Source organism: Xiphophorus couchianus, chromosome 21 (genome assembly GCF_001444195.1).
Source record: "Xiphophorus couchianus chromosome 21, X_couchianus-1.0, whole genome shotgun sequence".
NCBI classification, from domain to species: Eukaryota; Metazoa; Chordata; class Actinopteri; order Cyprinodontiformes; family Poeciliidae; genus Xiphophorus; species Xiphophorus couchianus.
The window spans coordinates 2887116-2904918 of NC_040248.1; the positions used below are offsets into that span (position 1 = coordinate 2887116).

The 17803-nt window shown below is 36.1% G+C and overlaps 1 protein-coding gene across 3 annotated transcripts in view; it reads left to right on the forward strand.

Moving 5' to 3' along the window:
• The window catches only part of drosha (drosha ribonuclease III), a 134511-nt gene extending 122203 nt beyond the window's left edge, over positions 1–12308 (forward strand). For all 3 annotated transcript variants that reach the window (XM_028004741.1, XM_028004742.1, XM_028004743.1), the window contains one exon: positions 11949–12308. In XM_028004741.1, the coding sequence (XP_027860542.1) occupies positions 11949–12079 (131 nt within the window). In that variant the 3' untranslated portion in view covers positions 12080–12308. The remainder of the gene's footprint in view (positions 1–11948) is intronic.
• Positions 12309–17803: the final 5495 nt, after the last annotated feature.

Below are 17803 nucleotides of genomic sequence, written 5' to 3' on the forward strand. Positions count from 1 at the left end.
TGCTTTTGTATTTTAAGAAGTCCAGGTTTAGCCAAATAAGAATTAATTACAGTTTGCAGCCTAGACTAAAAAATGGTTGCACTCTTATAAAATAAAACTATATGTGTGAAAAAGTGATGACTTGAGCAGTGAAACATAAAAAACTAACAGGAAAAAAATACGAATTATTGTAGGTAATTCAAAACATGTTTTCATAAATTAACACCGTCACCGACCAATTAATATCGTCACCTTCCTAAAATAGTAAAAATAATTTTACCAAAAATGTTTATGTATGTATGTGTGATATGTTGAGTGTTTCTAGTGACTCACAACACCATAAAATAATACATTAAATTTCAAAATAAAACGTCAAACACAAATCTGACCAGACTAGAAGTGGGTAGTAACTAGTTAACGAAATTTCGTTCTGTATACACCCTGTGCATGCAAAATGACAATAAAGTCAGTCTAAGTCTCTCTTATATTTACTTGAGTAACTTTCTGGGAAAAAATTTCTTTTTACGTCGCCCCTGCCTTTCCCTCTCAGCTCCTAAAGACTAGCGGCAGCAGCAATTAGCAAACACCTGATGCAACAACTTCTCAGTCCAGCTCTGATAAAAACGGTTGAAACGGCATCATGAAAAAGAGTAGGAGCTTCTTAAAGAGACAGAGACCCAGTTTCAAAGCAAATCAAACTTCTTGTTTTTTGATATACAGACTGAAGGTAACAGAGTTACCTGATGGTGCTATGTGCCCTTAAAATACGTGATGCTATTGCTTTAAAGTAAAAATATGTTGAAGTAGTGTTACTCGCCTCTGAACTCGATCAATTAATACAGTATATCAAGAATTTATTAAAGTCTGTAGTTTTAATTTGTGACATACTTGCTTTGTTGAGTTAACATGCTATTTTTTGCATAGTAATTCTGTAATCAATACCAATTTGAAACAGTCATATTAAGCTGTACGTTAACATGCTAGTTAATAACATTTTTTGCAGACTTTTTGTGCTGCTTACCCAGTTTTAAACTAACAAGCACATTAACTCAGCTATTAATCATCATGCTATTTTGTAGCATGCTATCTACAGTACATCATGAACTAGCTAAGTTAGCTGACAACTTGTATTTATTTAGGAACTATATAAATAGATCATCTTAATTTTTTAAGTATGCTATGTTAATTTCGTTTAAGTTTAGTAGAAGTTTTACCAAATACTTTTTAAGTTTTATTTGAGTAATTTATTTTTCTTGAGTAACAATATGCTGAAGTAGTGTTACTCTTACTTGAGGACATTTTTTTGGGTCCACCTCTGATAAAGACAACCATTCAGGCTAATATTAATTAATATAATCCAACAAAATAATGTGGAATTTGGTTTTATCTATTTTATTAAGAGGCCACATTCTTTGACACGGGATAATCGTAAATTAATGGCTGTTTTTTTATTATTATTATTCATGAATCCTGTCTAGATTCATCATTTTTGAGCAGGAAATGTTCTTTTTTGGTTCCATAGGCAAACATGATTCTGTTTATACAAGCCTGCAAGGCCACAATCAGGATTTAAACATGCTTTTGAAGGATTTGTGCGTCTCCTGACCATGAGTTTGTATAATGAGACTTGAGCTCATGTGCTGCAGAACGGCCTAACACATCAACTCCTATTGGAGCCGCATTGTCTCTAGTGTGATTGTCAAGGGCCTCGCTTCATTTGTTCGCATAGCAAGACTAATCAAGGACATTAGCCCCGGTGTCATGTAATTCATCATTGATTGTCTTATTGGCCCTCTGTGCAGTTCTGGCTACACCATTACTCCCGCTGTATAACAGCCCTACCTTGTGTAAGTCTCTGATCGAAAACGCCGCCCTGCATCGTGTCGGGATTCATTTCCATGTTTTATTTAAAGCCTCCCCGAGTATCAGGAGCACTTTGAGAAGAATTGAACTTCTTCTTTTCTGTGTTTCCACTGCTGATCTTTTCCTAGCTGACAGGATCCCAGGGAGAGGAAGGTGAGGAGACACGACTGCATTCCCTCCGACAGCTCAGAGCTCATTAAAGACACCGAAGCCGGCCGATACTCGGTGCCGACTCTGGCCGATGCGCCGGCGGTTTGGGCTGGTTCCCGCCTTTGATGGCTCGCGTTTTGACAGTCTCCTGCCTGTATCTGTCAGGGCAGGATTAAATGTTAACCAAGGCCCACACTGTCGGGAAACATGAGTGCAAACAAATTGAGCTGAGAGCAGCCAGGTGGGCTGGGGAAGTCGTCGGTTCAGAGTTTCTGACGCAGATCTTCAAATATAAATGGAAACGGTTTAACCATTTATCATTCAATTCTCACGGATAGAACTGCTTCTTATCTGGCTCTGAGACTCATCTTCCCTTTGCTTGTTCCTTGAAACTTGCTTGTTTTGATAAACAATATAGTTTGTAATAAACGGAAAAAGAGCCTCTATTTGGCTTCTTTACTATTCCTTACTTCAAAATGTTTTCTTTAGATATTTATTAAAATTATCATTACGTTGTGACTAATAATCTGAAAAACATTTAGCTCCCAGTACTTCGGAAATACACCACTCAGTCAAAAAAAAAAAACAATCAGAGCCAAGAGGAGGACCTTATTGCTGTCAATCACTCTTGTGCTCACTCCCTCCACCCTTTGCTCTCCGCCATGTACTGCAACATAGCCTGCCACAAATGCTAAGGCTAGTTAAGGATAAACGATTTTCTTCTAAATGTAATTTGTTTTTCCACCATTAGAACATTTAGCAGCGCATTCACAAGGTTGATTGACAGCACTAAAATCCTCCTCCTGGCTCTAATTGGTTGTTTTGGGTTGGTAGCTCAATGTTTTTTATGTTGTTTTTCACAGATTATCTGTCTCATATTAAACCGTCACAACTTGATGATAGTTTTATAAAATCTGGGCTTCTCCATGTTCGGTTCTGGTTCTGGACCAGAAGACCTGAGTAGTCTTTAAGGTTAATACAACAGTACAAATGTATTTTAAAGTCTTTTATCTGAGCTACATGGTCATATAAAGTTGCTAGCATGTTAAGCTATTGTAAAACTGAAGAATGGGCTAGCTGTGTAGCATAGTTAGCATGCTAATTCATAGTAGCTTTCTTGTTGCAACACCAAATGAGTGGAAGATCAGAATATAACTCCTAAAAAGTATTATAACATCAACTGTTATCCTCCCTTGTTGGTTATCCAAATTCTTTGCCTCCTCAGATCATTGTCTAAAAACACGCCGCCTCTCCTTTTTCCCTTTTGCTCCCTTGCAGCTGCTTGTTTTTTAAACAATACAATATCTGTTGACTAGGAGAAAGAGTCTCTATCCAGCTTGTTGCTGTAGGGGAACTACATTCTTTACTCGGTTCCCTCTAAACCTCTTAATCTCTGGATAAAAGCGTCAGGCGGATAAAGAGGAGAGTAAAGAAGAGTATGCAGCGTCTGTGTTTGCTGGCTTCAGGGTTTAATTTGCCCTTTGGCATGGCAGGAAAATCCCTTCATCAGCAGCATTATGCAGCCGCGCTGCAGGCCTGTTGACGGATGTGCTGCGCTCGAGGTGATAGACTCAGAGTTGTGGAGTTGTCTCTCGGCGTCCGTTCACGCTGAATGCTAAAACAAAACCGTATGCTGTCGAGCTCCTTTAAGAGTCTAAACTTCAACATGTTTTTACTCAAGTAAAGGCAAAAAGTAGCCATCTAGTTTGTTGTTGTTGTTTTGGTTAAAACATGTTTGTTCTTCATTGATTGGGCAGAGCATACAGAAAGTTTACTCAAGTAAGAGTAGAGATATTTCAAAATAAATTTACTCAAGTAAAAGTAAAAGAGTATTTGGTAAAATGTCTACTCAAGTACTGAGTAACTGATCAAATTAACATTTAATATTTAAAAATTACATCAGATGGACCAAACTATAAAGTTAAGTGGAAATGTTGTTATTTTAAGGCCCAAAATGACAGTAGTTCATATAAGTGACAAGAGAAAATTTTTCCAAATCAGTTTCCTTCAATAAAAAACAGAAACTGCAGGTGTGTGTCTGTGTCCGGATAAAACATGTTTGTTTTTCATTCAGTGGGCAGAAAATCCAGAAATGTTACTCAAGTAAGAGCATAGATACTCATGTAACAATAAAAAAACAGTACAGCAGGGTAAAAATACTCCTAAAAGTAATTTTTTTTTCACATCCTGCTGTTTGACGGAACATTTTTATTCACGTCCAAATCTGCAGTTGGGTTGTGCGAGTTAATGTGTTAACTGTTCAGCATGCAAAGTAAACGCTCCTCAAAGGTGCTTTTTCCTCGGCGCCGGACAGCTGGGAACTCTCAATATTGCTCCAACAGGTTCTGAAACCAAAGGCCTTGTGTATTCTGCCGCTACCTTATTCTTTTGTCGATTGCTCCTGTGCTGCATGTTAAACAATGCAAATGGGCCAAAGCTTCTTTTTTCCCCCTCTTGAGTGGGTTATTCTCAAGTCATCTCCCTGGAAAAAATGCTGGTGATTTCCATATTTTAACTGCAGTGTGTGGCTTTCCTCGCTGACGGAGATTGTGTGTGTTTCAGTGTGAGTTCATGTATGTTTTTATTATTCCCTGGCTCTCCGTTTTTAATGGGATACCGTTGTTATCACACACTTTCTTTCTCTGTTTCTATAATGACAAATTAGAGTGTTGCACCAGAAAGAACACTCATCTTCTTTCCCTCCACAAGTCAAATGCATAATATATGTAAATTGGGCTTTTTGACTGTGTTGCATATATACCATAGGAGGCCCTTGAATTATGAATACATGAACAGGTTGCAGACAAGTGAAGCTCTGTACGGCTGCTTGTTGGAAATCAGTTAAAGATGTTTTCCTCCAGCCAGTTCAGACTGCAGAAAATGGTGAAAACTATTTCATAACTTCAGTCAAGTTTATTTGTGTGGCACATTTTAGCAGCAGAGCAGTTCAAAAATAAAAATACAATAGTGACTAATTATTAAACATTGGATTTTGTCAAAGTGTTTTTAGTCTAGATTTAAAGGACTTGTAGTTTTCTGGAAGTTTGTTCCAGACTTATGGTGCATAGAAGCTGAATGCTGCTTCTCCATGTTTGGTTCTGGTTGGAACCAGAAGACCTGAGAGGTCTGGAAGTTTTAAACAATATGTTGTGATGCTAAGCCATTTAGTGATTTATGAACTAACAGAAGCCAGTGGAAGGGCTGTACACTGCAAAAACATAAAATCTTACCAAATAGTTTTTGCTAGTTTCTAGTACAAATATCTTAGCATACTTGAAAAAAGAAAAAACTCACTTAAAGATCATCTTTCAGCAAGAAATATGATTAACTGTTGTCAAAAAGTCCTAGTTCCACTGGCAGATTTCCACTTATAATATAGGAAAACACTCATAAATTTATCCAATTGAACTATCACTTTTTCATCAATATGAAATAATGATTGACTAAAACAAGCTCCTATTTCTTGCTGAAAAGTTTGTTGCAAGTTAGTTTTGTGACTTCAAGTGTACTAATACAATTTGCACTAGAAACTAGACCAAAAATACTTGGTCAGATAGCGTTTTTGCAATGTCTACATTCTTGATGTTATATTTTCCTAATTTTATCCAGCGTTTCGCATCTTATTGACCTTTTAAGCAGATCTGCTGCTGTAATCAATGCGACTAGAGATAAAGACAGATAGTTTTAGTCCTTTTAATCTGGAAATCTTCTTCAGGTGATAAAAGGCTGACTTTGTAACTGTCTTTATGTGGCTCTGAAAGTTCAGGTCTGAGTTCATCTCTACACCCAGATTTCAAGCTACTTCTTTGACGTGTTGGACAAAATAATTGATGCCTCTAATATAATCCATCCGTCTAAAGATCAGTTTTATTTCATCCATCCTTTTACTAATTAATATATTCCATAAATTTTATCTATAAAAACAATTCTCGCCTCTTTTTGTTTGTTCATCACATAAAATCACATTAAAAAATTCTTGTAACTTTTTTCACTTGTAATTGTTTTGACAAAAATCCTATTTATAACCAAATAGGATTTTTGAAGGATCCCTGTCGATTTATGATGACAATCGTTTGTAAAAGATTTAAATCTCTGATTTCAAACATCCTTAGTTTTTAAGTTTCTTAGGTTTTGTCGCAGATCGGTCCTTTGCTCCTTTTCTATTTCTTCTCTTTCTCACAGCCAAACTCCGGCTTTGTTAAAAGGCTTTGAAGCTCTAATTTACACTTAGTTTGCATGGTCACGAGTTGTGACTGGAAAAACTGCACAGTCAAATGTGATCCTCAGCGAGTCGACACAAACCAGTGGGCAGCCGTCATGCATGACGCCTCGAATCGAGCCGAGCTGTGGCGGCGCACAGTAATGTAAACACTCAGTGGAAAACCACCTGAAGTCTATCAACTCCTTCTGTCACCGGGTTTAAACCGTTTTTAATGACAGGGACCATTCGTAACAATTTCTTAAAGAACTGATGCTAAATTGTGGGCTAAGTTTGATTTCTCTGTCTTAAAATATATATATATATATATATATATATATATATATATATATATATATATATATATATATATATATATATACTGTATATATAGTTGTTTTTTTTTAAAACTAAAGTAATCATGGATTTAAATCTTGTTTTCCACTGTTATCCAAAAATCAGGCTTACATTTCTGTTTTTGTACAACTATTTTTTAAATATACAGTTGTACAAAATCAAGTACAATTGTTTTGTACTTGGTTTTGTTTGCTCTAAGCAATTCATTTTGTTTATGCCAGTGGTTCCCAAAGTGTGGGGCGCGCTCCCTCGGGGGGGCGCCGTGCGATTTCTGGGGGGGCGCAGGAAGCATTGTGTGGATAAAAATAATTTAAAAACAGTTACACAAAAGTGTTTGTAGTTTGTTTTGTTGCAACCTGAAGTGTGAAATAAACTTCAGTGGAGTTTGAAAACAAAATATGTGTTTAGGTTTATGTCTGGTTGAACGATGTGTGTGTCCAGTTGATTTATTTATTTATTTTCTTTCTTCGGGGGGATTTTATTGTAATCCATAGGGGAGCCCGGACAATCTTTGGGAACTACTGGTTTAAAGTAAACAAAATAAATGATTTATAGACTTAATTACCACCACTGCAGAGTTTTCTTTATTCTTAATGTATAACATCCAGATTTATCTCTGTTCCCTGTTAGATAAAGGTATACAATTATTTATAAACTCCATAGTAATACCACAACCTGCAAACCTTTTAGTTCAAAGAGACACTTTTTCTTCCACTACTGCAAAATGAAATGTCTTGGACCTAAAAAAAAACCAACTTTTTTATAAAATCTAATGTTTTATTTTTAAGGATAAATAAGATTTTAGAACAGTTGTCAAAAAAATTCATATGTTGGAAAGGGAAACTAATTCAAAATATGAAGCAAAGCTAAAAAAACCATGAAATTACTTTGAAAAGTCTTTTACCTTTAGTCCTTTTTTGTTGTAAATATTTCAGTACATTAAAGTGTGTAAAAGAACTAGCTTATCTTATTACCATTTTATGTAAAAATATTTATATTTTGCTTTTATAAAAGCCACAGGTTGCAGCCTCCTGAGCTAAACTAAAAGGCTTAAGAACCAGGTCTTAATGAATTTGGACTTTTTTTTGTTTGAAATCTGAAAAATCTCAGTCAAATCTGAACTGGAAATATGTGAATTCGCCCAATTATGCAAAATTGGGCATCACCCCGACCACTAGATGGCAGCAAAGTGTTTCTGATATAATTTATGGTTTGTGTAAAATATGCATCGACAGACATTTGTGGGGATTTGTTGTAAATTCATAACAAAAGTTCACAGAATGATTCTGATTGAGTTTAAATATCTCAGCCGACTTGTCTCACATATCGTGCTTCATTTCTAGAGCAGTTTTATGAACCCTGAAACTAGAATTTACTTCTAGAAGTTGGTAGTTTTGGTACTTTCACTTTACCAGTTTTTAGAGGGAATATTTCAACTAACTTTGAAGTTTCACATTGAAAACAAATAATACTGAATAATAAAGTATTAAAGTATAATACTGAAACATGTTGCCTATTTTACTCCCAATCTTATTGTCCTTAAACAAAGAGGCAACTACAAAACGGTTGTCGACTTTATACAATCAGGCTTTAGTATTTTTTTTAAGATTAACTTTTAAATTATTGGAAATTTAGCTACATATTGTGAAGTTTAATTCCATTTTCCACCCAAAAAGTCATAAAAATAAACCGAAATAACACTAGACCGTTCCCCACACCTTGAACTTTGGTGTGAATGTGCAGAAATGAGAGGAATAATGCTAACTGTCTGGTAGCATATGCTGGAGTGTTACCTCATTCAGCATTAATGGTGCCTTCGCAGATGTGCAAATGGCCCATTTGGTTTAATTCCTGTTAAATATCCGGATGTTCACATCGACCCACATGGTCCCTCTCATTCTCAGCCTGGAGGATGAAACATCCAGGCCTTTAAGAGCATTTCACCTTTTTATTTATGCAACCACTTTTTGTTCTTCTACTTAACCTCGGCCCACAACCAAACGTATAGAACTGGCGGTTGGCTCCATCTTCATCTGTGAAACAGATTATCTCATATTTGAGACATGAATATTTTGTTAGTTTATGATTCGCTCAATGATTTTTGAGATTAGCTAGTTTTGTAGCCCAACTACCATGCCTGACATTTTGGTATGAGGTGTTTGGGTTTGTCCTGAAAAGCATCTTTCTTCCTCTTTCATGTATCTGAACATTTATTCCAAAAGTTTCATTCTGGAGGTTAATTGTGATGTCACCAAAGTCATTGTTGTGGCCATTTATGTAGAATTTTTGTAAATCGTTTATCAATTTAGCTTTTATTTGGACAGTTATAATGTACTTAAGTTAGTTTAGGACCACATGTGGGTAGAGTAACCAAAAGTGTACTCGATTAACGGTAGCACTACTTCTGAAGTAAAAGTATAAAGTAGCCATAAATTAATTTTTTCAAGTACGAGTAAAAACGTAATGAGTAACTGATCAAATTATTAATAACTTAACATTTTAAAATTACGTCATCAGGCAGACAAAAATATAAAGTTAAGTGGAAATTTAACTTCCACGTAACTTTAAGCATTTTAAGGACCAAAATAACAAAATCAGGCAAAAGAAAAATGTTTCCAAATCAGTTTCTTTCTATAAAAAAGTTATGAAAGTTTGAAAACTGCAGGTGTGTCTGCAGTTTTTGAACTTGTTACATCAGATTAAGTTAACTTTGGGTTTCATTTAAGTTGTAAGAGAATTTTAGTTATTGCTCATATTTTTGCTAAAAGTAAAGTATATATATTTTGTCAAACAATGAAGTCTGAACTGTGTTCACGAACCAAACTACCTCTTGCCACTCTCGGCCTTTCTTGGAAAGTTTTGGTTTTGGAACTGAAATCCAGCTACAATCATGCTGATATATTTTTGTCTGAAAGAAAAGCCTTTCTGCTTTGATACTGCTTTGAAATCCAAACTTGTTGACTCTTTTTCCAAAAACTTAAAGGGTTTTGAGTGCAAAATTTATACTAATTACTTTAAAATAAGGAGGGATTCAAGTAGTGAGCCCTGTGGAACGCCAAAGTGTATTCACTCAAGCTGTAACTTTTTTTACACTTTGTTACAAAACTTTAACTTTGTAAAGGTTAACACCTTTGTAACAGTTACTTTTATTAGTGATCTTTTATGGAATATTTCTAATTTACATTTATTTTTTTATGCTAAGTAAGTTGGAGTTAGATTTAAAAAAAAGTTTTTAACCCGATTAAGAGCAGATTAGGTTCTTATAAGTAAAACCTCACAATTAGATGGGTGTACTTTCTTTTCACCATCACTGTGTGTATTTAAATTATATATATTCCCAGGTATGGATTTATGGGGTTTTTTTGCTGTAAACTTTTCTCTCTCTCTCTCTTTTCCCACCCAAACTTAAAATGAGTTATTTATCAGCTTCACCTCTCAGATGATTATCTGAAGTAATGTGAATTCGGCTCACGTTTCGACTCCATGATGAGATGGAACAGGCTGCTTTCAGATGTTACTGAAGCTCCAGCGTTATTAGGACCTTCTGAAAAGCCACTGAACTCTCTAAAAAATGCAAAAAGCAGCTCAGACCAGGCCTGAATCTCCCGTTCATTAAAATGTGACATTTTAGAGCTGATTTCACAGGACAGCGTGGAAGTCTCTTCACCTGCCTGACCGTGACTTCTGTCTTTTTTTTTCCCTGTCCTGATCTGTATTTTTTCTCCTCTTCTTCATCTGATAATTATCATCGCTGCAGTTAGCCCTTTAGCACATCCTCTCGAGAACGCCACCCCCGCGTTTTCTCTGCGCCTAATGAGAACATGTGACAAATCTGCTTGGGGAAACTTTGGTCGAAGTTTTCAGAGTCTGCGATGCGGTTCGGAGCGCGGTACCTTGTCCTTACCCGAAGAGTTTCCTGTTTGTTCTGTTCTCGCAGGCTTAATGTGTCGTATCGGACTTGGAAATGGCTGCGGCCAAGTTGGCAGCAGGAAGGGAACCCAAATCAAAGTTTTCAGTACTTTCCTGTGGAAAACTACGAGTTTGTGTAGCCAAATTTGCAGCCTTTTCTTTCTGCTTTCGGAAGCCAAGATGGAAACATTTGTCAGCTTTGGAAAAGAGCAGCTTTGTGCAAAAATTTAAATGCATCTTTTAAGGATTTGAACATACAGTTACAGTCAGATCAGTTCGTCTCACTGTTTCAGGCCTGTCACGGTAAATTTTACTGGACAATAAATTGTCTCTGAACTTTTGGTGATAAACAATATTATTGTTCTGAGACCATTTTCAGATAATAATGGCTTAATAATTCAAGAATAAATTATAAAAGATCAATAAACTTTAAATTCTAATGAACATTTAAGCACTGAAACTGGAAGACATTTTAAATATCCAGAATATGTAAATAAAAAAACAGAAACAACAAATAAAATGAATTATAAAGTCTCTGTAGACAAATTTATCTTTCAAAAACGGGAATATTGAGACCAAAACACCAGACTGAAGAGTTTTATCATCCAGTATTTGATAAAAAAGAGAAAAATTATAAATCAAGCAAATGAAAATTGAGTTTCTTTTAATTTATTATGCAGTTAATTGATTTATTGTTTATTGTGACAGGCTTGGTAGAAGAATGATTCTGGAGAAAAATAATTTTTTGCACTTTTTAAATTTGCTGATTTGCTGATGTGTTCATACACAACCATTCATATTTTCTCAACTACATGGTTTTCATTGACACTAATAATTTTCTTATAATATACATACAACCCCAAGGACCAATTTAATTATGCCATCATAATTTACATTTTCCATAATTCCATAATGTAGAAAGTTGCCAGTAAATTACAACAATGTGAAAAATTACGAGACCACTTAAAACGATCAGTTTCTCTGATTTTACTTTTTATAGGTATATGTTTGAGTAAAATGAAATTTGTTCTTTTATTCTATGAACTACTGACAACATGACTCTGAAATTAGCAAAAATTTAGCATTTATTTGCAGAAAATGAGAAATGGTCAAAATAATGAAAAAGATGCAAAGAAAACAAGTTCATATTCGTTTAGAAACAACAATAGGAATGTTTTAAGAGTTCAGAAATCAATACTTGTTGGAATAACCGTCAGGTTTTCAATGGGTTATGTAGACGTTTGTATGATTGTATCAGATTTAGCTTTATTGCCTCTAATTTTGTTTTACTGATCTCATTTAGAAGTGTCTACTTGTAATTGAGCAATCAGATCTCGCAGTTATCAGGCTGAAACCAAACAAAACGGATCAATATAAGGAAATATCAACAAGCGGGTTTAGTTGCAACATTTGACCTAAAACAGCTCATTTAAAAACCGTCGCTGCTGTAATCTCTTAATTTTCTGACCTCGTCTCTTCTCTCTCTTTCCAGATAACTTCCCACAAATGGCTCATCAGAAGCGCTTCATCGAGCGGAAGTACCGTCAAGAGCTGAAGGAGATGCGGCGAGAGCGCGAGCGGCAGGAGAAGGAGACGGACGACGGCGCGGAGGCCAGGAAGTGACGGAGAAGCGTTAGCCAGTCAGGCCAGAGCTAGTGAAAGTTGATGGAGTTAGGGTGAGTCAGGAAGCCACAAATGTACAGTTTTGTACTTTTTATGTCTGAAAGGTACATCTAAAGCAACAGCAGGACTCACTGCGTTACCAGAACAAGCTAACAACTAGAAACAAGAAGTTTTTATAAGATGGGATATGAGATGAGATAAATAAAGCTTTAAAATTCTGCTCTAACAATCTGTTGTTTTCTTTCCGATACAGAAAAACAGTTTTGAATTGACTTAAAATGGTTCCTTTTTTAAGAAAAGACATGAATATACTGAATTACTCATTTGTTTGATAACTCTGCACCAGTACAGCTCACTTTAAATACACTAATAGCTTCACAAGCTAGGTCAAATATGAAAAAAATATATATATTTTAGTTTAACAACCAATGTAAAATAAACAATAAACTGGCAAAAGTAGGTCAGCTGTCAGTCAAACGTGTAAAAAATAATGTACAACAGATCTTCCCTAAAATGGTTCAGAAAGTTCAAATACACTGCAAAAACACAAAATCTTACCAAGTATTTTGTCTAGTTTCTACTGCAAATTTCTTAGTAACTTTTCAGCCAGAAAGTGATAATAAATTATTAGTTTTTCATCAATATTAAGGAATTGTTGAGTTAAAACAGGCTTCTATTTCTGTTAGTTTTGTCTCATTTCAAGTGTACAAAGATATTTGCATCAGAAACTGCACCAAACATACTTGTTGAGATTTTGTTTTTCTGATGTAGGAAATGTAAATATGATATAATAATAAAGGATGAGGTCGCTAAGAGCATAAAGCGTAGAGTTAGACTGAATAGATCTGCCATTATTGATTGGGCACATTCTCATTTAATACCCAATCTATAATTATTTCAATATTGGGACCGATACAGATATTGATATCGGATCTGTGCATCTGTAATTCTGAGAGAAATGGCTAAAAATGGTCCATTATGCTAACAATGTCACCATCTGTTCCACATTTGCCACTCCTCCACTAATAATCAAAATATATCTCTCACTTGTGATCCAATTGGCTGTCTCACAGATCTTAATTATAGATTGGTTAATTAACAATTTCCCCAGCTCAGACGCCTCTGGATCCAGCTATTTAACAACGGCAGACATATTAATAACTATCTATGGTGGAGTTGGGTCTCTTCATATTGAGATTCATTGTAGATAAGACGTACATACCTGAGAGGGCTAGAAAGTGTCTGGTGTGTGTTCGCCTGCAGCTGCTGTCACATTTTTCAAATTAAAGTTTCCATCTTTCACAGAAAACCTCGCTGACACGGCCTCATTTTAAACATATTTAATGTCATATAAATATTCAGTACAAAATATCACGGTTTACAAAGCAGAGTGATGAATGGCCGGTCGCGTCGGGCCTCCGCAGACTACCACTAGTTCTCGGATTGTTTCTACATGAACAAAACTCAACCACATTGCCACCGACGGAGTTATAGCATAGAAGAGGCGAGGCCCACCGCGTCTGCACATCAACAACCACAGATCTACTGCATCTGGACTTCAGTGTCGCCAACCGTTAGCCTCACACACCAGGAGAAAGAAAAGAAAAGAAAAGCCCAATAATGGTGACATGATTATACCCCATATGGAAACGGTAATATAAAACACTTCTGTTTCATCATTTTTAATGGATGCCAGCTAGCTATCTGGCTGATAATTAACTAACTTTGAAAATTTAGCAACCCGCAGTGGTGACAATAACAAGACAACCACTCCACTAGCGTAGACAAAAAGTTGAATAAGTAACCCAGAAAAAACAAGAGTTTTCTGATGACTGTTACTAGCTAATATAGTTAGCTTTCAAATGCTAGCTGCTAAAGCTAGTTTGTAAAATGAAATGTCATCAGGCTCATATCAAACTTTTTAATCCATCTCATAGTTACTTTACAATGAAATCAAAGTTTATTAGTTTAGCTGCTTTGCAATGCTAATCATTAGCATATAGAAGTTTAATACAGGTAGTAGCACTAGTATTGTGAAGCTAATGCAGTGATTCTTGAGTCATGTTAGGTTTTTGCTATATTCAGCTGCCTTGCTATGCTAATGATGAACTAATTGGATTGTCCAACAGTCAGGTAGTAGGAACAGGTAGCAAACTGTAGATTTTTTGTGCTATGTAAGTGTGTAGCTTAATTAGCATCAAAATGCTAGTAACCAAAGTGGAGGATTGGCTAGTTTAAAACTATTAAAATGTTATTTGTCTACTTTTATGAGTTAGTAATGCTAATAATTATCAGGCGTATGTTAGTTAAAACTAAATTCTGAATTTTAATGCTAATGATGCTAACTGTTATTACTGTAATCAATCTCCAGCAAGACATTTGCATATTTATTAGTGCCCCCATGCTAATGATCAATCTACTAGAAAGTTTACTTGATCATAGCATAAATACATGTAGACAGTGGGATGTGGTCGTACAATAACATTTTCTTCTTTAAAGCAGCTAATATTTGAAATGCTAGTAGCCAAAGAAGTGGATGGTTACCAACCTTGGATGGGAATGTAACTTTCTACTTAAATATAAAAATAACTAGTAGTAACTCAGTTCTATTTATTTTTAGTTTTTTTTACCTGACTAAACTCAAGGCAGCAGGAATTAGCATACTGTAGCTTATCTGTGAGAAATGTAAGCAGCTAATTTGGATAGCTTCAAAATGCTACTAGCCAAATGTTAAAATCCTTGTTGTCAACTTCTGTGTATTGAATCTTAATCATTTGCATTAATAAATGAAATGCAATCTGCAACATTGGCTTTGCAGTGCTACAGATGCTAATTGTTAGCATTGTTAGCTTGAGTCTAGCAAAGATGTGTGTAACTCTGTGGGTTCTTAATCTGAACATGCTGGTCGAATAATCGGACAGAAGCATCCATTTAGATTTTAGGAGGAGAATAAACCACACAGCTTTCTTCTGAATGTAAGCTAACTGGATCTCTTTACTGAGGATGAGAATTATTGTGTTGCTAACTATGCTAATAGCTAGCACATGCTAATAGCTAGCATAGTTAGCAACACAATAGTCTCTTTTCTTGTTCTAGCTGAAGAAACATAAATCTTTATTGGTTTATTCAGAGTTTGGTAAATCAGCTTGAATGATTTTCAAATTAAAATTTTAGAACTTGAGTTTAAAAAAATAAAACATACTGTTTTCATTTCTGTTATAGTGGTTAAATTAGTCAGGCATAAAACTGGACAGCTAGCTGTTAGACTGGTTTTCAAAGTTGGACCTGAAAATGTTTTATATTTATTAAAGAATTTTGTGATCAGATTTAAAACTTGTGCTAAAATTAAAAGTATGATACCATTATTGGTCTAGCTAGCTGTTGGCTTGGTCTATGCTACTGCTTTATTTCAGTTTGCTGCATGTTTTAGATGATTTCTTTTAGATTCTAACTCAAGTGGGAAGTTGTCACCTTGTCATCGGTAACCACTGGTTGCTCGGTTATCAGGGTTAGCAATTAGCCAGATTTATGTGATGAATCCTCCTGCTCCAGTTATACTGCCTCTGTTTTGACTTTTTCCTGTGCTGATGATTAAATTCTTATCATAGCAACATTGCTTCAGTCTGAAAACTGAAGTTAATAAACAAAACAACATTTTATAGTAACCTCTCAGAGTTTTCCAGCCTCTATAATCAGCCAGCATGTTTAATAGCCGTCACCATTACAGACGGAGAGAAGAAAGTAGCTCTTTGGCAATTATGCCATTGTGTTATTTCTGTTCCAAATGTCTAACAAATGTCAGCCTCTTCACAGGTTGGCCTTTTGTTCCAGCGAGGGCAGAGCATGTTGTAGTTTCTCCCCTCTCAGAAAGAGACACTGGGCTGAACTCAGAGCTGTTTACTCATCTTCAGAAGGTCTTTGACTAATTCTGTTAATACTGCAGCTTAAGGATCGCTCGCCTTTGTTTTCCAAATCACATTTAAAGCGAACCTCTCGTGTGTCCTCGTCGATGTGCTGACCTTCTCTCCGAGCTGAGGACAATCTTCTAGGTTTAAAAGCCTAATTCTGTGCCGCTCAAAGGTCAGGTGCCCCTTCGATAAGCATCTTTATGGAGGAGGCTGGAGGTCCCGCAGGAAATCAGCTGGGTAAAGCCGAGCGTTTGCTCTGGCTCCACAGCGAGGTACAGCGCATGTAATGAGGCGCGAGGAAGGAAAATACTGGTCCTCTTTGCTTTTTGGCACATTTCTGTTGCACAACTGCTGCTTCTTAGTCCAAAATGTCAATACCAGCACTTGATTCAGACGTTCTGGAGGCCGATGAGACTAAAATCTATTTTCATTCATTTTTAAAAGCTCAATCTGCATACACCACTTGTAATATTAAAATTTTCAGAACGGCCACAAAACATTGGCATGTTAACAGAAAGTTTAGTGGAAGGATGAAATTATAGAAAATGCCTGGATATGAATTTTTACAAATCAGAAAAATAGTGGTTGATAGTGCTGTAACTCTTTCTACTGTTTCTTCGCAAGCAGTCAATTAGATGTGTATAACCAAAACTTTCTAAACTTTCTACCTATATAAAAAGGGAAGTGACTCAGAACTTCTTCCATTTCTGGTAAAGTCAGCAAGAAGTTTTAGCAAGACCAGTATTTTCCTTATTGGATCAGATTAAAACTAAAATAATCTGTGTAGGTAGTTCTTAAACATTCCTCTACTGGGAAGAAATAATCCATCGCCTCACAACGAAAACCTCAAAACTGTTTACATTTAACTTTATCTTGGTGTATAGCAGACAGCAGCTGCGTTTCCATTACAAATGTGCGCAAAGATTAGTTGATTTATTTCGCAATTGCTGTGTTTCCATAAAAAAAAAAACGCGTTAACACCATGCGGCGCCATTAATCTCCATCTACTTCCTGTTGTCTTCTTTGCCGTTTCCGCCAGTGGAGAAACATCAACAATATCCGGTTGTTGATCACATGAATCATTGGATGCGAAAAAAGTGTTTCTATTGCAGTTTCGTCAAATACATAAATTTTGATACAGCTAAAAACCATATCAGCCATCAAGCAAATTTATTTTCTTAATTCCAATTTGCACAATTTTACATTTAATTAAAACGCAGCTAATGAAGAATGATATATGAGATAAATTAGTTAAAATATTTAAAAACAATCTCAATCGTGGGCTGCACAGTGGCGCAGTTGGTAGCACTGTTGCCTTGCAGCAAGAAGGTCCTGGGTTCGATTCCCGGCCGGGGTCTTTCTGCATGGAGTTTGCATGTTCTCCCTGTGCATGCGTGGGTTCTCTCCGGGTACTCCGGCTTCCTCCCATAGTCCAAAAACATGACTGTCAGGTCAATTGGTTTCTCTAAATTCTCCCTAGGTGTGAGTGTGTGTGTGCATGGTTGTTTGTCCTGTATGTCTCTGTGTTGCCCTGCGACAGACTGGCGACCTGTCCAGGGTGAACCCCGCCTCTCGCCCGGAACGTAGCTGGAGATGGGCACCAGCAACCCTCCCGACCCCATTAGGGACAAGGGTGAACAGAAAATGGATGGATGGATGGAATCTCAATCGTTTAACAACTTGTAAATTTACAACAAAGCCATTTATTCAATGCCTGTTATTGTAAGCAAACCGTTGATCGTGTTAGAAGCACTTCACTGCCATCTAGTGGTCGGAGTTGTGACCAATTCTGCATAGCAACTGAAAACCATCTCTC